We start from the raw sequence: 21817 nt of genomic DNA on the forward strand, positions 1-21817 counted from the left end.
ACCACGTGGAAAGATCAAGGGATGAATGAACGCATCCTTGTGGGATACCTGGATGAGAGCGGAGCGTCGACCAACGTTCATACAAAAGAAGGGGATGAAGATGGCTGTCCTTGTTTTCAGCGGACTCACATGCCTCCCAACGTGGGCTCGAAGATGCGGCCCCCGATTTAGGGGCGGCGAAGCACCCGCCGCGGCAGATGTACTAGAATCAGACCCCAACCATGGATCGGCTAGATGGGTGCGCGGTATGACGCTATGCTGATCCGTGATCGTGTGCGCTACATGTGAAACCAATCCGCCGGCTGTCGACTCGATACGGCGAGTCGACAGTTTTGGTCGCAGTTGGATGCGTATTTCTAGCGGCTGGTATGTCCATAGACCCCAACGGGATGGGTAATGGCAGAGAGCTTGGGTGATTCTACACTAAAGAGGACACTACGGTTAAGTACTGGAGGATTTGAACGATGCGAATGGAAATGAGGTGTCTGACCATTCTGGGAAGTGATTGATGGGGTTGGGGTGCATGCATGATGGTGCCACCAGCGACAGGCTTTGGTGGTTTATACCAAGGACGGGTTACCACATGCGTTACTTTCACTCCATCATGTCATTCGCATCTCTCTGCTACACTTGACTTCTGCAACTCAGCAGCAGCAGCAGCGGTGTTGCAGAAAACAGTGATGAAACGACTGACTGGTGTGTGGGAGACAGCGGAGAAGAAGGCTGGCGAGGAGCAGCGTAGACTGGGACTGCATGTGCGTTCGACTCCGACCGAGAGCTGAGTGGTCAGACCTCAATGATGATCGTACCCTAATGAATCCCTGACCTTGTGCTCGACGTTGTGGTCCACTCTTCTTTTGCCATGAATTAGTATGGAGCAGGCGTAGTGCATGGAGTAGATGATCGATCATTCGTTCGTGGTGGTCTAATTCGACGCAGCTCGCATGACGGATTGATTCATCGATTGGAGGGGGGGGGGACCAGATTTGGCAGCCAATGCGTGCGCTACAATCAGAATATTCTACTTGGCTCCCTCTCAGGCTTGAAACCAGGAGCCCCCGGCTCAACGAAGGGAACACTGGGGGGGATCTGAGGTCAAAGTGCCTATCTTTTATCTGCATTAATGGCGCTAAACTGCACAGTACTCCTTCTGCATCATCGTTGGACATAATCAATTTGCAGTGAGCTAGCCTTTTCTTCTTGTTTTGATTGTGTTCAGATTCATTTTTCTTTCTTTCATTCAGTGTTTTAATTAGTTAAGCTTCTCAGTTTCATATGGGTATTTTTACTGTAGTTTAGGTTTATTTGTAATTAGAAATTGTGTAGATTTGCAACTAATTGGATTCGAATTTCCTGTCGTGGTCGATGAAGTTCTGGCGGTTGCTGCTGGTGTAGTGCGATGGGAGACAAAGCCACACGGTGACTTAGGGGGGTCAGTGAACGGCGGTGTTCGTCGCAAGGCCCTCCCACTGTGCGTGTGCCGGAATTGAGACGTATATTTTAAGCCATTGTCAGGCCCTGGTCCCTATTATTCTCACAACTCACGCTAGGAGCAGCGAAGTTCGGATGATTGATGTTGTCGATTTGGGATTCGCATACATTTTGGTGCTGTGCGGTCCGCGGTTTGGTTGTCAGATTAGAGACCTTCCGAAAGTGTGGCGAAGATTGTGCTCCCGAGAGGTTTTTATTTGGTTAATTTAAGACATGAAGGATCCGGCGAGTAAATGCTCGTCGTGTGTGGGTTGTGAGATCCCAGTGTGATGCAGCTTGCTCCAACGGATCTACTCAAGACAGATTTCGCGCATAGCACACACGTGCTCGCGCGATTGGAGTGTCTTCGTGGTCCGTTAGTGTATTTGTCAGAGAATTTGGACAGGCGATTCTTTGATTAATTTCCTTGAGTCAGGGTCAAGCGGATTAATTCTTCTTAGTCCAGGTTGAGACGGATAAGCACTCGTTTTGGCGTTTAAGAATCACATCTCAGATAGGGGAGCAGGTGGCGAGGACCAAGTACTGGAGCACTTTTGCGGTACCAGCATTGCCAGGGGATTTGTGGGGTGGAATAGAGTAGAACTGTATCTAGCAGCAGAGGAGGTTTGATGATTGGTCTTACGATTAGATAGAGAATGGTGGATAGATTGAGGAGGTTATAGATTGCTCGCACGGAGTGAGAGGGGAGGAGCTCACATTGTGGTGTAGCAAATGATTGTTAGCTACGTCAAGGCTCATTGTGGTTTTTTGGGGGGGTTACTGATTGTCCCGCCTCCTTTAACTCGAGCGAGAATTATTCCACAATGGAGAAGGAGCGTCCTCCTCGCGAGGCGATGCGAACAGAGTCGCCTACTGTGAGTCGCGAGGAGCAAGAATTGGACAAAACTCGGACCTTCTTCTTAGCCTTGGAGGTACCCAAATCGTCATGTCCTAGCCTCGCCTTCGTCTTGTTCTTGGCTATGGCAGCAGAGTGTCTTGTCGTCGTGCATTTCCTCTCTTGATTTGCTCATATCTGGGGTTATTGTTTTTGGGCAGGAGCTTCAAAGTTTGAGGCCGCAGTTATACCAAGCAGCCGATTACTGTGAGCATCAGTACCTTTTCGGCGACAACAAACAAGGGTAACGGCATCGCTCTTCGCTCCCCTACTGCACTGTTACATTACTGATTTTTTACGTATTTATTTATTTTTTGGGTAGAGAGGGGATTGAATTCATTGTATAGTAATGTATGTACACGTTCACGTGGCAGGGTGCTTGATAATCTGAAGGATTACTCGGTGAAGGCCTTAGTAAATGCTGTGGATCATCTGGGAACCGTTGCGTACAAGCTAAATGATCTCATCTCTATGCAGCATGAAGCAGTTGATAATACTCAACTGGCAGCATCCGCTATTGCACAGGTACTCCTCATTGATGCATTAACCATTTCTGGATGCTCCGAGCATGTTATTGCATAGCATTCGTTTTTCTGGTCTTTACTCAACGAGCACTTAAAATCTTGATTTGTTTGTATGGGTTGTAGCGGTTGCGAGCATGTCAGGAGCACTCGGACCGGGAGGGTTTGAAGCAGCAGTCAATGGCCAAGACGATGCACGTCAACCACAAGCAATACACTCTCCCAGGTATGTCATTTTACAAATTATTCGGACTCGCATTGACAAACTTTCCTGTCAGTTAAAGTTTGCTCAATTTCAATCTTCGGTTTGTCCCAACCATTGCATATTTTTTTCTGCAGATGAAATCGAACCTTTGAGAGCAGGGCAGCGCACGTTGATGCGCGAAACTTTTGACCTTGGTCAGCCGACTCCTCTTACTCGGATGCATACAGCTGTCGAAACTGAAGCGCAAGCACAATTGCCATTGCCGCATACTCCTCGTAGCGAGTTGAGTGATCCAGGAGGTGATTTTTACGGTTTACCCTTTGTACTGATTTGCCTCCAAATAGTCCCAATTTTCAAGACGATGTTTTAACTTTACTTCTTTCGTATGGAGCTTTAACTATCCACCTTTGTGTATGGAACAGATTTAAACGAAATGTCAGGACCTGAGACATGGTTTTTCGCTCCAGATTTTGCTGCTGCAGCCAATTCTAATGAAGTAGAATATTCGCGATCCGGCAGGTTTGTATCAACCTTGCTTAACTTCAGTAAACATCAGGTCTTCTGTGTGAGACTTTCCTTGTGAGGCCTTGCAATCTGCTACAACTTCATATGCAGCATTGAAACAAAGATGTTGTTATATGTATGAAATTTAGATTGCATCTTTTGTCATATTTCTTGTGCTTCTTGTCCTGAACATGTATTGGGTTTGTGACATGCAGTATCGGCAAGCAAGCAACAACCTCACCATCTCTATTGAATTCAAGAGCCTCCTTCCTTAATCGTACGTGCCCCTCAATTGTACACTCCCACAAAACATTTCAAATAACGTTATTTGAAATTTTGGCCGATGCAAAATCGTAGATCATTTGAATCAGGGTGTAATAGCTTGCTCTTATACCGGTCATTGCTTCGAGTGTTGCAGGGAGTACTACAAACAACACATCCTTCAAGCGAGCAACAACTATCCAACCGAGCCGTGTGCCGTCCGTCTCGCCTACCAACCGATATGCAGGGGCTCCCATGGCAGGTGGAATTCAGAGCAGATCAGCAACTCCAAGAGCCGGGTCCATGGCTCCCATCAGAACATCAACGGCAAGATCTGGGTCCATGACTCCGTTGCGAACACCTCCACCCATGGGCACTGGTCCCACCAAGGTAAAAGAATTGCTAAGTCTCATCCATATCCTCATTTCAAAAGAAAATTGTCATCCCTTTTTTTTTTCTTTTTTTCTTTTTTTTTTTCTGTTTGTTTTGGATCAAACAGTACTCCAGTTTACTATGTATCTGCATCTGAGGCTGATGCTTGAAACCTATGTGGGCTCACAGAGTCACGGTCTCGAGAAGACGATGTTCCTGACACCCACAGCTCCGCCGGCGGAAGTGAAAAACTCCAAGGGCAAAGGAATCTTGCGATCTCTCTTGGGACGGAAGAACTAACATTAGCAGCGTAGTTATCTTTTTTTTGTAAAATCAGGGGAAATGTTATTTAGTTTCAGTCGAGCTTTCGGCTGCGGCTCCTTCCTTGACAGCGATCTAGGCATCACACATCGGAGGTGGGGAGACCTAGATGTGTGTACAGAAGGTTGATATGAAGAGCAACCGACTCAATCCGTGGACTGCAAGAGAAGATTAGTTTTGGTAGTAGAAGAGGTGTAGTTTGAGGAATGCAAGACGATCCTCCCCCTGTTTTAGATACACAATATGAAGAGTCAATCACACAATTTGCCTGACACTTTTTCAGGTCCATTCAGCCATTCGACTCTCGCGGTCGCACACAAAACGTTGGGTTTCACATCTTATCTCTTTCTGCGTCTACAATGGTGTAGTCCGTAGCCAGACTTTACGCATCTGACAACGCTTCTGGAGCCGCAGATATGATGAGCAGACTAGCAGGTGGCTACCAAATGTGACAACGACGACGACGGCGATGATTATGATGCTTCTATGCTGTCACGGTGCTGCTTTTCAAGGACAGTGGAGGTGAAAACCTTAAACAATTATACTCTTTTTTCTCTGTTTTCCCTCGTTTTTTTTCTGCTTGCCTCGTTGAAAACGTGTGTGGAATGCGTCTGCTGCAGACAAACTGTGCCTGTCTGTCTGATGGACCCTCTGATTGCACCAGGGCCTGTGGCTCATCCTCATCACACCAGAATGCCTCCTGCTTTTCTGTTGCAACATGGATTTGCTGTGGTTGTGGAAGAGTGATCGAAGGGTGGGTCTCCAAGGTGGCTATCTTTGTAGCTATTCTAGTTATGGGATGAGGGGAAAGCTTAAGACATTACTAAGCAGTAGTTTGTAATACCTAAACAATCTCCTCATACTTAACAAGTAACTGTTATTTTTTAATGTCTCTTCTTGAACACTGTGATACTGCCCAATAGTTGATTGTGTTGATATTGACGATTTAGTATTATAATGTTGAAATGGTTGGTCTGTGCTTACGTTTGTACTGTTAGATGCCTCAATGTATTAATGTGTAAATGTGGTTGGGGCTTTGGTTCATTGAACAAAGATTCAACTTAGTTTGATGCATGTGCTTCAGTTGTACTGTTTCAAGTTTGAAAGAAAGGAATAAATTAGAAGAAGTATTGTGAGGCTATGTGAAAAGAAGTTGGTAAGTTAGTATTGGTGCAATAGAGATGTTGAATTTAAACTACTGCATAATTCAATTGTATAGTATTGAAGATAAAGTCTTCACAAAATATCTTAAATTTTTTATCAACTTATTTTTTGTGGAAATTTTAGCAATTGAATACTTTTTAGAAATTTTAATATATGGACACGACTAATCTTAAACAATTCCACTTGCAGAAAAATTATCCAAATTTAATCTTATATAGATTTAATGTATTTTTATTTTGTAATATTTTGTAATACATGTGATAGATTATATCTTATTTTAGTAATTTATAAAAAATACAACTTATGCACATATCACAAATAGCAATTTTTATTAAGATAAAGCCACATAACATGCAAATATGTAATCAGTAAAATATTAAAGTATTATTTTTTAAGAATTTAATTTATAAAAATTATATTAATTATTTTATAATTCTTTATATAATTATCATTTTTGATTTGGTGAATCAAAAATATTATGTGCAATAAAAAAATAAATTAATGGATTATAAAATTTATATTTTAAAAGTTATGTTTTGGAAATAAAAGAATTTTATACATATGAATATATGTGAGTTATTTAAAACTTAAATGTTATCATAAACTTTAAATTAGCATTATAAGATAAAATTTTAATTTTTTATTAATTAGTTAAATTTTAATAGTAAATCACACAATTTTATTAATATGCTTATATAATTGAAGTTATTTGTTAATATGCTTTTAACATTCTATTCCAATATTTAAGATGAGCATTATTTTTATAGTAAATACATACTAAAATTTAAGTAATTTTGATTTAGAGATATACAAAATACATATCTATTAAATTTGTAAGCACATAACTTTTTAGATAATTAACCTCTATTAACATTGCAAAAAGATTAAAAAAATTAAAAAATTAAAAAAATTAATATACTTATATTTAAGTATATTAAGGTTTTTAAGGTAATATTATTAGATGGAATTAAATTTTAATTAATTCATACATGCTAAAACAAAGTTATATATACGAACTTTTAACAACATATATAATATACATAATCAATAAAAAACTAAAACTTTGAATATAATATCAAAAATAGTATTATTCAACTTATATGTATTTTAATAAACTTTGCTAAAAATATCATAGTCTTTTAGTTCTATTGATGTGCACATATAACTTATTATTTAATATTATAAATACTAAAAATATATAATTATCTCTTGTAGCTAAAAAAATTAAATTTTAAAAACTACATAAGTTATAAATTTTTTTAATATATATATAATTTTAATTAAAAAAATAACTATAAAAAAATCAATCTAAATTTTATTTGATCAATCTAAAACTATAATCCATAATTTTAATTACATATTTGTAGATAATTATTTGAAATGTGAATTCTAAAAAATAATATATACATGTGTCATTAAAGAAGCAAGAAAGTAAAAAAAGAATAGATAGTTAGAAGATAGAAAAAAACTAAAATGGCTATTGCCAAATACACAGAGACTAAAGACCCTTGAATCAAGATTAAGACACAAGAAAGATGTTGAAAATATTAAAGATGGCCTCATTCTTCCTTCTATATATATTATTTATAAAAAAAATTTAATAAAAGCTTTCTAGGGACCATAAGACTTGTGGTCAAAGAGTGAAGTTGTAGGTTTCTTTCCACACAACTTTCTAAAGTGTAAAACTTATAGGACAAGTTTCAAAAACTATGACATACCATTAAAAGCTTAAATATCTAATTTATATGTAATTTTTTTTCAAAGCTTCTTAGAAAAGATACTATCTTCCTTACATGTTTCAACATACTTTTACATACTCATATTTACTTATATTTATTGATATAAGATAGTCATTTGCTACATTATTTTTTTTTTTAAATGACAAGTTATACAACAAGTGGTCAAATTACTTCATAAATTCAATAAGTTTAAGATCCGTTAAATAAACTTAGAAACAAATTTTGATCTATGTTTTGCATGTAGATGATTAATAGGTCCCTTCAACTATTAATAATGTCCTTTATTAAAGTGAAAAGACCAACTTATAATTTGATCATTATAAAAGCCTTCATAACTACTTTTAAAGGTTTTTAAATTTTTTAAAATCAAAACTATCAAATTGTAGATGATAAATATAATTAGCAAAAATTATAGTCTCTTTAGTAAAGAAACATATCATATTATTATATTAAAATTTTATTTATAAATATAAATCTTTAATTTTTTTAAAAATTTATATATTTATTTAGAGTATATAAATTAGATGATAATAAATAGAAGTAAACAATTTGATTATATTTTTGTAGAAGAAGTGTATTAAAAGCTTTAAAGACACATATTTGACTCTATATCTAATTATAGATGATTATTAGGTTAAAAACTTGGTTGACAAGTTGGCCACGTTTTGCACATACTGATGACTTGTAGTACAAGTTGATCATGTGGCATCCATGTAAGAAAATTGTCTTGCAACCAAACTCTTATTGGTAGGTGCAAGAGCTTTCATACATGCTGCAAAAAAAAAAATGATCACCTTTTGTTATTTATGCCACATTCTTTTTCTGAATGATTTGAGTTTGTAATAAATTTGTAAGAGCTTTGCAAAGTCAAGGTTGTTTCAAGATAACTTTGGTTTTTGTGAAATAAAAAAAGTTTATATTTTAGAATATTTCATAAGATTTGTAATGGATCTATGCATGAAAATTTGTGGGTTATTATGTGTTCAATATGTGCTTCAAATTGACCACATGGTTAAATCAAGGAAAACTCTCAAATATACCCTTGACAATTTCACAAATTACAAATATACCCCTCACAAAATTTTAATTGCAAATGTACCTCTGTCATCCATCCATCACCACCATCACCCATCCCGAGATCCCCACCACCATCACCCATCCCGAGATCCCCACCACCATCACCCATCCCGAGATCCCCACCACCATCATCCATCCCGAGATCCCCACCACCATCCGTGCCCTACGTGGTGCTTTTGTGGGGGGCGCGAAGGGTCAGGAGAGATTGTTGGGTTTGTGCCTAAACCCCCGGTGGGTTTCGCCAACAAGCCCATGATTATTCACCAGGTGAGAATTTGTCTGATGTTTCCGCATTATTTGACAGTCGCGAGTTGAGTTTATCTGGATCGTGAGGAGTATAGATGCAATCTCGATCCTTCAGGGAGAGGCATTCTATGGGCTAATAGATCCACGACTATGATTGGCGATTTGAGTGTCATGTTGGATTTTTTCTTAGTAATTGGAGTCTCTGCGGATGTATGTAACTATTGCCATGGGGTAGCAAATTTTACCACTGGCACAGCGGGAACATGCAGTTCATGGGGTACGTACTTGTTTGGAACCTTCTCAATCGGAGTTAGAGCAGTGCCTGGAAACTCCGCTTGCACTGTAACAGCATTCTACGTAAGCACACTATGCCATTTTTATATCTTCTGCAATGCAACTATTTAATCTAAATTTCCTCTACCAAAGATTGCATGTATTTTCACTCATGTGTTGAAATTGCATTATAACTCAGTTGCAATCACCTACGGCGTCAGACATTGATCAACTCGACGAAATAGATTTTGAATTGCTGGGCCGCATCAGTCCACGCAATCCCTACATTCTCCAAACAAACATCAACGTCAAGGACTCTGGCAGACGGGAGCAGCGAATGGCACTTTGGTTTGACCCCAACACAGACTATCACTACTACTCTTTACAATGGAGCGGAGATTTGATTGTGTGCGTTATTAACCCATTCATCATCATTTTACTCTTACAAGTACTCCTTCAGATCGATTACATTAAAAAACGAAAATAAATAGTATGATTTTAATGCAGTTACTCGTTATGATCCCGTGAGTACAATGTTTAGATTCTACGTGGATTACGTGCCAATCCGAGTGTTTCAAAACAACGAGGCTTTGAGCATCCCCTACCCCGACTCCAACCCCATGAGAGCATACGCAACCTTGTGGGACAGCAGCATCTGGGCCACGGTGGATGGCAACATGCGTGTTCATCCCATCAAATGGGTTGATGCACCCAGTCAGGTCCTGGATGGCGCAGCCTACGATCAAATGCCACACGTTAGTGAATTCTCCCCTTGCCCATCATCGCCCCACGATTGAAACAAAATCTGCAGGCCTTTTTAATCCCACATTCTCGTAATACCGTCACTCATTTTCGACCCCGGACCCGAGCACACTCTTGTCCACAGAGGTCAATGTAGGACCCAGTATTCTCACGCTTTACCAACAACACAGTACAAACAGAACTTTAACTCTCTCAAAATCGACGTCCGGAAGAAAAAGAAAAAAGTACTGCTGAAAATGCTTCCCTCTGTCAAAGCTTGCGGCCATTTGAGCACTGCTACCACTATTACCCAGCCCTCTGCCAGTCACTACCGTATTACATTGGAATTTGTTGAGAATGTTTAGAAAGACACAAGAGTAGTAGTAAGTAATACACACAAGAGGGTTTCTAAGGAGAGAAAGCTTCACACATAAAAATCTATTGATTTGGTTGTGTCTCATATACAAGAGGATAAAGGGGAGAGGATAAACAATTCTTCTCCGCTACATTCCAAATACTATAGCTATAGTATTTATTGTAGTCTACAATAAATATTATGGAGAGCGCTAGCTACATTTAATGCTCTCAACACTCCTCCTTGCTCATCATAATATTTACATAATATAAAATTTGTATAAAATTATGATCTATACTTTTATGTAATCTTGTAAGATCAACAATTGTTGCCTCATTAAAACCTTATCTAGGAAAACCTTATTGTATTTAAGGACAAAACCATAGATGAAGGAAAAAGAGTACAACATCATTTTCCTTAATTATTTAAAGAATTCATTAACTTTCTTATTCAAGAAAAACAAGTCGCCGCATACCAATGCCATAAGTAAGTCAACGATGGTTACATAATGGAAGAGCTTTGGTGAAGAAATCAACAAGGTTATTTGTAAATTCAATTTTCTTAATTATAAGTGCTTGATTAGTAATCAAGTCATGGATATAACTAAAATACTTTGGATTAATATGCTTTGTCTTGTCGCCTTTAATGAAACCAACTTGCATCTGTGCAATACAAGCACTATTATCTTCATGCAAGATAGTTGGAGAATCATCATATGAAAATCCACAAGTTGTTTGAATGAATTTATCAATTGATCACAACCAAATATATTCTTAAGATGCTTCATATAAGGCAATAATTTTTGCATGGATAAATGAAGTTGCAGTTATTATTTGTTTCACTGATTTCCATGATATAGCAGCTTCATGTCTTAAAAATATATATCCTATTTGAGATTTAGCTGTTGTAGTATCAGATTTATATCCTGTATCACAATATCCAACTAATTTTGGATTTGCACATTGTGTATAGTATAATCTCAAGTCTTCAATACCTTTTAAATAACATAATAAATGTTTGATGCCATTCCAATGTCGTAGTGTTGGACATGCACTATGTCTTGCAAGAATACTAACTACAAATACAATATCTAATCTTATAGATATAGCCAAATATAAAAGTGTTCCAACCACTATAAGGTATGGATATTGATCTCCCAATATTTCCTCTTTCTCCACGCATGGACGGTATAGATCATGACCATCACGACCACGTCCAACCATTGGTGTAGATAATAGATAAGCGTCAATCATATTAAATCTTGATAAGATTCATCTAATATATATTAGTTGGTAGAAAAAAAATGCTACCATCTGTTAAATGCATAATTTGAAGACCAATGCAAAAAATTATTTTTTCTAGCATTTTCATCTCAAATTCACGTATAAGTAGGTTAGTAGCTATAACACATGCAGATGTAGTGCCCACTAATTTAAGATCATTATCATATACAACAATGATCACAAAATTAATTTTATATTGTTTGATAAACAAACAAGAGATTAGTGGATCACTTACAAACTTATTTGTAATTAAATAATCTCAAAGACATTGATATCACATGTGTCTGGATTATTTTAAACCATATAAGACCTTATATAATTTAATACCACGATATTTTTGGAGCAGGTCCATTTGGAGTTCTTGTTTCTAAGTCAGGTGGAACTTTTATATAAATATTTGCATCAAGAGAACCATTTAGATATGCAATTACTACATCCATCAGATGTATCTTAAGAGTGGCATGAATTATCATTCCAATAATATATCAAAATGTAATTGAATTCATGACTAGAGAATATGTGGATTCATAATCAATGCCAAATCGTTGAGTAAATCCTTGAGCAATAAGATGAGCTTTCTAGGGGATTATTTGACCTTGAGCATCTCGCTTGCATATTAATACCATTTTATATCCTACAAGGCAAGATGTAAGAGTGTCTACAATTGGACCAAAGACTTTCTTCTTATGCAAAGAAGCATACTCTTCCTCAATAGCAGTTTTCTATTTTAACCAATCAAAGCAACGCATCGCTTCCTTGATGGTTTGAGGTTCAAGATCATCTTCCTCGCAAGAAAAGGCTTCTATAATCATACATGCAAATGATTCATCTACTGTAATAGATGGTCTGTCCCAAATATCATCTGTAGTACAATACAAAATAGATAATTCTTTACTCAACTTGTTCTTATTCCTTCCAATTCCAAGATTTTTTTTCAAAAGAATTGAAGGTACATTATGCATGGATATATCATCATGAATTGATAGTCCCATAGGATGAGTGGAAATTTCTTGAGAAATAATACTAAGATTAGTCAATATTATAGCTTTCTTCTTATATGGTTGCTTATCTAGTCCACAAGTTCTTTTAGTTGTTGTTGTTATAACTTGAGGTATTGTAGTCAATGGCACTGCAATCTAAGCAGGTGCATTCTAAGCCTTATTAATAGAAACTCTTCTAATTCTAGGTGTATCATTGAATCCATCAAGTATTTCATCTACGATCCGTTTTAGATGTAAAATCTTAGCAACTTCAGTTTCTTCCAAAGATGTCTTAAGATCACGATTCATTGTAAGCATTTTTAGTGCTTCAAATACAAGTACTTTATTTCTTTGTTGATTGGATATTCTTCTTTGAAAAGATGGAAATATATTTTCTTCAAAATGGTAATTTTACAAATGTGCACGTAATAATGTGCCAGTTGATAGATCAACAATACGAATAATGCTTAGTAAATCAAAACCAATGTATATGCCTTCTTGTCAATGAGCTCCAATGGTACATCATTGAGGTTCTAGTACTAGAATCCAAGCATGGCAATCAAATACTCGTAAATGAGATACATTTGGAATATGATTCGAAATGAGCTCATGTAGTGAAATAATTTGAAGAGAAGAAGGGCTGAGGCATATTAATATTGCAGCATGTAAAATTGCATGATTCCACATAGATGCAGGTAAATTTGCATGAAGGAAGAGTGGCTGGGTAATGAGTTGTATACGCTTTATAAATGACTCTGCAAGTCCATTTTGAGCATGTTCATATAGAACACAATATGTCAACTCAATTTTTGTTGAAGTACAATAGTCTTCAAAAGACTTTGATGCAAATTCTTTTGAATTATCCATACGTAATGTTTTTATAGGATAATCAGGAAAATATGCCTGAAAATGAATAAGCATAGATATAAGATTGGCAAACACCATGTTTCAAATTGATAATAATGAAACATGTGATTGTTTACTTGATGCATTAGTAAGGACCAAAAAATAATGAAATGGTCCCGATATTGGATTAATAAGACCTCAAATATCACCATGCAATCTTTCAAGCATTGGTGGTAATTCTTGTGGGAGTTTCCAAATTGAAGGCTGAATAATCATCTTACATTGCACACATATACAACATAATTTCATAGAATCTATATCTGCAAGCTTTAAATTATATTTAGTTATACATCAAATGATCTTTCTAAATAATATAGATCTTAGATGTCCGAATCATCTATGCTAGAGATAAACACGAATCTCTATGATAGATGATGCAAAATTAAATATAATGAGAGGCCAAATCACAATTTGGTATACACCATTTTTTATAGCAAAAGCTTTTTCAAGAACTTTATGGTTCTTTGCAAGAATCAAAACCTCTTTTTTATTTAAAATGGTAGTTGAGAGATGATAACCATTGATATACACATCTCAATAGTTGATCAGACTTCGAGGTGTTAAGATTGCAAACATTGCATGTTTATATTTTATGATGAAACCCACAGGTAATTTTACCATTGTTGTGCCCTCATGGAAACAAAATGCATGTACTCCAACCATGGTCATTATATTTTTAGTTTGCCAAATTAAAGATTTTTTAATAAAAAATCATTTATCTTGTAAGATAGCATGTGTTGTTGTAGAATCAATGAGCACATCATTTGATTCATGATTAGAGATTTTGTCATTCATATAAGCCTCTAAATCATCAACATCAATTGAATCCATTAATGCATCCATGGTATGAACTTTACAAGCCTCAACTCATAGTTTCTTATTTTTTTCGAATATTTTAATAAAATAATTTGAAGTACGATACATATGTGCTAAATGTCCAATCATTTCACACTTATGGCAAGAATGCATCTCTGATTTTTATTTTCTATTATGATTAATAATAGAACGTTTATTCTTTTCATGTGGGTAGAAATGGTCATGACTATGACTATCCTAATACTTATGAGTATGTTTTCCATGTTTATATAATTTTTTTTAGACTTTAAAATATTAAGTGCATGAGATTCTGGAACTGTGGTTCCAATAGGATGAGCTTCTGTATTACGCAAGAGTAGCTCATTTTCCTTCTCCGCAAGAAGTAGATAGGACATGAAATCAGAATGACTGTGAAATTTCATGTTCTTGTATTGTTGTGCAGGAGATATAAGAAGAAATGTAAAAAGAATTTTCTCAATCATTTCTTCTTCACAGATGCTTTGTCCACATAATCGTAATTGTGAGACAATACTATATTTTTCACTATTGAAAGCATTTAAATTTAAAAAATCTAAGATACGTAAATGTATCCAATTATAACGTGTGCGTGGAAGAAAAATGGTCTTTTGATGATCAAACCTAGATTTAAGATTCTTCCAAATTTTTGTAAGATCTTCTATTTCCAAATATTGATGTTGTAATGCACGTACAAGATGACGATGAGGGAAAAGAAGTACTTTCCAATGAATATCAGGAGGAATAGAAATACTTATTGTAGGAGATTCTTCGAACATGATGGCATCCGAGAATTCTTCTACAAATAAATATGCTTTTGCCATTTTTGTCCATAATAGATAATTGTTTCCATCTACAATCAATGGTAGAAATAAAAGAACTTGAAAATTTTGGGATGCACTGATAATAGTTGGAACCATAGTAGAAGCATTTGAAGATGTTGAAGCACTCATTATAAATAAAGCTGTAAAGAAATTACAAGATGAACTAGAAAAGTTGAATAAAATGTAACTTAAAATATAAAATCAAATAAGATGATAAATTTGAACTTGAAAATAAAAAATACTATTATTTTTGTTTTTATTTTTATTTTATTATTTTTTTTGACAATGTTGTAGATTGTAGTAGTAGAGTAACAGTAAGATGGCGATGGTAGCAAGCGACAGTAGTAGGGTGGCACGGTGGTAGTGATAGTGATAGCGGGGGGGGGAGGGGGGGGGAGGGGGGGGGATTAGTAGTAGTTCGTAGTCATTAGTAGCAATAGGATTGGTGGTTGTTTGGCGATAGTCAATGATCAGCGACAGTGATTGTTCAATGGCAATGGACAATCAGTTTGGCGGTCAGTTTGACTACAGTTCGGTGGTAGTTTGGTGGCTGATCGATGGCAGGCACGGGATCCAACATGGAGGTTGGGCTAGAGTAAGTATTCTAAGCAAGTAGGACAGAGAGTGGAAGAAGTGCTCTAAACAAGCAGCTAATATATGAGGGGCCAAGAAGAAGTGTAGCAAGATTATGAGGCAAATAGTAAGCAAGAGTAGCAATAGGTTTAAAGAGTAAAGACTAGAGCAAAAAAAATTGTGATATTATATAGAAGAGAGTCGTACTGATAACGTGTTGAGAATGTTTAAAAAGACACAAGAATACTAGTAAGTAATACAAAGATACAAGAGTAATAGTAAGTAATATACACAAGAAGGTTTCTAAGGAGAGAGAGCTTCATACATAAAAATCTATTGATCTGGTTGTGTCTCGTATACAAGAAGAGAAAGGAGAGAGGATAAACAGTTCTTCTCCACTACATTCCAAATACTATAGCTATAGTATTTATTATAGGCTATAATAAATATTATGAAGAGCGTTGGCTACATTTAATGCTCTCAATAGAATTGAAATAATTTACATAGATGGAATTATATTTCTTCACTGACAGTTGGATGTCTGTGGATGGAGCTTCTAGATATGTTGAATCCAACTTGCAACTGTCAAATAATGGAGGACCAGTTGACAAATTCTCACTCAGTGAAGAATCATGGGCTTGTTGGCTAAATCCACCAAGGGTTTAGGCACAAATCCAACAATCTCTCTTAACCCTTTGTGCCCCCAACAAAAGCACGAAGCAAGGCACGGATAGTGGTGGGAATTACCGTATGGATGATGGTGGTAGATGGATGGATGACCGCATATATTTGCTATTAAAAATTCAACATGGTTATATTTGAAATTAACAATTTGTTAAGGATGTATTTTTAATTTTTAAAATTATCAAGGGTATATTTAGAATTATAATTTTTTAGGCATATATTTGTAATTTGTGAAATTTTCAGGGGTATACTTGAGAATTTTTCTTAAATCAAACATTATTACAATTCAAGTAAATTAAGATCTTTAAAATTAGGTTTTATAGGTCCTATGATATTTTCTAAGATTTGTAACAATATACTTGTCACATTGAAGTGAAATTTGGTGTACAAGTAGAAAACTTAATATTCAACAAGTGTAAAAAAATATGAAAGAAATTGAATAGTGATAATAAGTGAGGTTGGCGCTAAAAGTTCTACATCATGATTAAACAAGGAGTCTAGTTAGTACTCAATCAAATTATGAGGTTTTTCTCCTATAAAATAAGTGTAATCCTCTTTAATTTATTTTTTAATTAATTATTAAATTACAATGTATAAAAAATATTAATCAAGATTAATGGTTTAATCAATAGTTAGTTAGGTTTCAATTATGATTTTATTAGAATTTGATTCAAATTTACTTAAGTTTTTATTAATTATTATAATTATTATAATCAATTTAAGATTTTTTTAAGATTTAATTATGATACTTTTAGAATTTACTTAGAAATCTTTTAAGATTTCTTTATAACTTCTTTAGAATTTTATTTTTTTTGATTGTTATAGGATTATTTTTCTAAATTGTTTTTTTAAAAAGAATTTATGAATTTAGGATTTTTTTAGAATTTCTTTTAATTTTCTTTATAATTTCTTTAATATTTTTTATAAATTATTTAGTAATTCTTTAGTATTTCTTAAGATTAATTATTATTTTATTAAAATATAATTATAAGTATTGATGTTCAATTAAAGATTTTTTAGAATTTTATTAGAATTATTAGATTCATTGCTTATTGCAAATATAATTTACCTTCCATAATCAAATATCTAATGTAATCCCAAGTTAGTTTTTATATAATATAACATCAAATATATCAAAAATCTAAAATTGAATGATTGTACATTAAGATGAAGAAGTGTGTATTTTATACAATTCAAGTCAAATGTGAGTAAAATAAAGAAGCTAAAAGAGTATTTGAAGTTTTAAATATGGCTTATATTTCTACATTAATCTTATATTATATCAGCTTTTTTGAAGAATTTTTTTAAAGAAATAAATTCATTAGAAACATTTTAAAGAAACATATGTCAAATTTTATCTAGTAGCTTTTCATTCAAAAAAAACCTTTCAATAGCCAAGATCAACTAGATGCTTTATAATAAACAAATTTTTGTAATTTATGGATTTATTTTAAGAATAGCACCATTATTTAAAAATAACTTTATTTGACTGATTGTTCATATAGATCACAAGAACCTCGAGTATTTCATGTTAGCAAGTTTCTTAAATTGTCGCCAATTTTATTAAAACATGTCTTTCTTAAGATTTGAATTCATGATTACGTATCAATTAAAAAAATAATATGGTTTGTTAAACACTTTTATTTTTTATTAAAAAAAGAAGGTCTAATTTTTTAATCAATAATAAATTATTCTTTTGAAATTAGAAAATTTTCATCTTTAAATAATAAAATTAACATTAATTCTTAATTCAATTTTTTTCTATGAATTTAATTAATTATATTATCAAAACCTTTTGTTCATGATGTTAAGAATAATTCTTGTAAATTTTATGATATTTCTAAGTTTGAATTTATAAAAAATCTTTTTTATTTTTTATTTTAAGAAAATCTAATATATTCTCAAATATGAAGCATTACTACTTACTATTTAAGTTTATTATAATTTCTAAGTTGTAGGATATTTTGGATATAATAAAATTTTGAAGTTAATATCAAGAGATTTTTGGTAGCATGAAATGTGAAAGCTAGTTAAAGACTTTGTACAACCATGTAATATTTGTTCAAAATCAAAAACTCTTTGTCAACAACTTTATAGACTTTTCCAACCAATACCTATGCTAAAACAATCATAGTCTTTCTTTTCTATGGATTTTATAACAAATCTTTTGATTTCAAGTTTTTATAACTCTATGTTTGTGATAGTAGATTATTTCATCAAGATGATATATTTTGTATTATGTATAAAAACTATCATAAGTAAAGAAACAACTAAATTTTTTCTTAATAATATTTATTATTATCATAGATTGTCAAAAGACATTATATCCAATAGAAGGACTCAATCTGTATCAAGTTTTTAAATAATCATATTTAAGATATTAAAAGTAGATATAAAATTAATTTTTAATTTTAATTTTAAAATTCATAAAAAAAATAGAAAAAAATGAATCATATTTTGTTAAATATTTGAAATGTACCATCAACTACTATGAAGATGATTGAAAAACTCTTGTGCTATTAGCAAAGTTTGCCTATAATCATGTAATACATTCTTCTATTCAATAAATATCTTTTTATGTTAATGTCACAGACAAGAACTTAATGAAATTATGTATATAATAAAATAGAAATAAGTAAGTATAATAAAATAAGTATAACAAAATAGAAATAAAGAAGCATGTATATTAAAAAGAAACTAAAATGGCTATTGCCAAAAGACAAAGAAACTAGAGACTCTTGAATCTAGACTAGAAGCAAGAAAGGAGTTGATAAGAATAAAGAAGGCTTCACTTTTGCCTCTATACATACAAACTACCTAGGATCTATGTGGTAATGTTCTATAGGACCTCCAAAAACATGTTGACTTTGCATGATGTAAGTGTAAATTTCACTCCTCAACTTCAATTACAAGATAGCCTCAATTAAGGTAATTGGTGATGTGAAGTATGCAATTGGCAAGAAACCAAAGAAGAAAATCTACAATATAAGTGGAAGAAATGAAATCAAGTAATTACAACATTCAAACTAAGTCACAGTCTGTTCATTGTATTTTCATCCAATAAAAAAAAGTAAAAAATATATTTTTAAATATAAAATTTTATTATCTTTCCAATGACATAAGAAACATGTAAATCCGAATTACTATGAATAAGTTATGAATTTTTAAAGATAGGAAGTAAATAATTGAAAAGTGAAGTGAAAATATTTTACCTCAAGAAGAACTTGCTTATAGATCAAGGATTCGAGCCTCACCAAGGTTTACATGTAGTATATAAGTATTTCTAAGAAAGGCTACGAGGCCTTAGTCTTATCCTCCTAACTACCTTCAAGGTGCTACAACCTATATGGGACTTGTGCATCCTCCTTCCTACAAGGACTACATGTGCTGCTAGCCCTCCTATTTTCTACTAGAAGGAACAATATTTTTACATTTTTGACCTCACCATGGTGTTTAAAAATACTCAATTAGTATGTAAACCTTACGTGGCCTTCAATTCTTGCTCCATTTTTTCATAAAGGCTCATAAAGTAGTAAAACTCATTTTTACCAAGATTTTAAAAATTGGTCTAAAAATTCCTAAAAAATATTATATAAATTTTAAATAAATTCTAAAAAATCCTATAATATTTCTATAATTTTAATATCTACTTAACACTATATTTTCTTACCTTCGTGATTTTTTAATAATAATAAAAATAAATTTAAATCCACAATAAATCTTATTTTTTAAATCAATAATTAAAATGACATGAGGTTCTTTCTCATGCTTCTTCTAACTACTAATATTTAAAGTTTTTATAAGTAGTACATATAGATATAAGACCAATTTAAATATTTTTCTTAATAAATAATCCTTAATATTTAATAATAAATAAAAATACTAATCTGACAAAGATAATTGCCTCCAAGACTTACTAAGACTTCATTTCCACCACTAACATTCTAATTTTCTATTTTTCTAAGGATTTCTATACTAATCACTATATATTGTAATTTTAAGCATTTTAAATATATATTTTTAGCTTAAAACAATAAATAAGTCAATTTGATGATTCACACTTAACACGCATCTTGACTTGCAAGGCAAGTTTTCTATATGGCCGCCATATAGTTAGCTTGTTTCACAAGCTATCAACACATGTGGTACATGAGTAGCTTGTTGATCAAATTTCTAATCTACTAATCAACTAGAAACATATGTAAAGTCAAAATAGTATCTAAGAAGCTTTTAAGAAGCTTTGGTAGAAGATATTATGAAATTAATCTACTTTTACTTAATTCTACTTTGTAAAGTAATAATTATAATAAATATATATTTGTGACATGATCCCTTTTTTTAGAGACGAGTTCTATGAAGAGTAGTGATTGTATGTTGAGGAAGTCTAAGATGCGGCAAATTATATTTATTATGTATTTTTATCTTTGTTTTCTTTGAATGTAATTGATAAGTCCTCTCACCCATCAACAATGTCTCATTCTAGAGCGAGAAGACCATATTGTGATATAATCATTGTTGAATCATTCATAACTTCCTTCAAACAAAATATTTGCAATACCATTAAGAGTCGTGTCTATCTCTAATAAAATTACTAAATATTGAGAGTCTTTTCTTAAATCGTGATATCAAATGCGTTGTATCTTGCTATCTATTTGGATGGATCTTCATTGATTTTAGTAGATGTAATTGATAACCAACTAAATTGATTTATTTACAAATAAGAAAAAGATCTAAGCCTGCAGTAGTCTAACTTATCACACAGACGAGTAATCTTGATATTATAATGAAGTAACCTTACCTTATCACCTACATTAAATTGTGGTTGTTCCTTTCAATAGGCATCCGTATTGATTTTTTTTTGTTGTTAAGCTTCTTTTAATTGTACCTTCATTGTTGCATGTAATTCAATTAAAGAATTTGTCAAATCTTCTACTATAGGATTATCAACTTTTGAAAAGTCAAAAATATCAAGTCATAGATGATAACCATAATTGGCAAAGAAAGGTGTTTGTTGCTTAGAAGAATGCACCATATTATCATAAACAAAAATTTTTAATGCCAAAAGAGTTTCTCAATCATCTTGTTGGTAATTAATTGTATATCTTAAATACTATTCTAAAACTTGGTTATTAGGCTCCGTTTGTCCATTAATTTGAGGATGAAAGGTCGAAGATAGCTTTATATCTACCTTTAGAATCTTAAAAAGGGTACTCCAAAATCTTGATATAAATTTAGTCCCTTTATTTGATATAATATCCTTAGACAATCTATGATATCGATAGATATTGTCAATGAAAAGTTTGTCTATTTTTTCACCTATGATAGATTTTATACATGGTATAAAATATACCATATTTATAAAATGATCTACTATCACAAATATAAAATCATATAAACCTAACATTAAAAGATCCATAATAAAATCCACAGAAATAGAAGACCATGGTTGTTTTAAAATAGGTAATGGGTGAAGAAGTCAATAAGATCAATGAGGGAGAATTTTTGAACTTGAGCAAATATTACATGATTGAAAAAAATCTTTAACCACCTTCCATATTCGTAACTACTAAAAATCTCTACATATCAGCTGTA

General features: G+C 33.2%; 1 protein-coding gene and 1 long non-coding RNA gene across 3 annotated transcripts; both read left to right on the forward strand.

Moving 5' to 3' along the window:
• Nucleotides 1-394: 394 nt before the first annotated feature.
• On the forward strand, nucleotides 395-1119 carry LOC149988379 (uncharacterized). Its single transcript, XR_016504784.1, has 2 exons — nucleotides 395-785; nucleotides 985-1119. It is a non-coding gene; the product is annotated as an uncharacterized LOC149988379 (long non-coding RNA).
• Nucleotides 1049-5442, forward strand: LOC112286397 (uncharacterized). Of its 2 annotated transcripts, none has more exons than XM_090253194.1 (11): nucleotides 1049-1181; nucleotides 1372-2402; nucleotides 2527-2609; nucleotides 2740-2890; nucleotides 3013-3112; nucleotides 3226-3390; nucleotides 3514-3610; nucleotides 3811-3872; nucleotides 4014-4246; nucleotides 4418-5071; nucleotides 5170-5442. In XM_090253194.1, the coding sequence occupies exons 2-10, from the start codon at nucleotides 2295-2297 to the stop codon at nucleotides 4526-4528; spliced, it is 1110 nt and encodes a 369-aa protein (XP_090109320.1). In that variant the 5' UTR covers nucleotides 1049-1181; nucleotides 1372-2294; the 3' UTR covers nucleotides 4529-5071; nucleotides 5170-5442. The 2 variants fall into 2 exon arrangements, with proteins under 2 accessions (XP_090109320.1, XP_024384023.1); XM_024528255.3 differs by having other exon boundaries at nucleotides 5214-5442.
• The last annotated feature ends 16375 nt before the right edge of the window (nucleotides 5443-21817 follow it).

The sequence above is a fragment of the Physcomitrium patens genome, chromosome 9 (genome assembly GCF_059467195.1).
Source record: "Physcomitrium patens ecotype Gransden chromosome 9, ASM5946719v1, whole genome shotgun sequence".
Classification (NCBI taxonomy): domain Eukaryota; kingdom Viridiplantae; phylum Streptophyta; class Bryopsida; order Funariales; family Funariaceae; genus Physcomitrium; species Physcomitrium patens.

What these genes read in the sequence shown, in the direction of transcription:
- LOC112286397 (XM_090253194.1), top strand. Translation starts at nt 2,295, where the DNA reads ATGGAGAAGGAGCGTCCTCCTCGCGAGGCGATGCGAACAGAGTCGCCT. An exon ending in CCTTCTTCTTAGCCTTGGAG is followed by an intron (nt 2,403 to 2,526) that starts GTACCCAAATCG and finishes GTTTTTGGGCAG; the next exon opens with GAGCTTCAAAGTTTGAGGCC. An exon ending in CAGCATCCGCTATTGCACAG is followed by an intron (nt 2,891 to 3,012) that starts GTACTCCTCATT and finishes TATGGGTTGTAG; the next exon opens with CGGTTGCGAGCATGTCAGGA.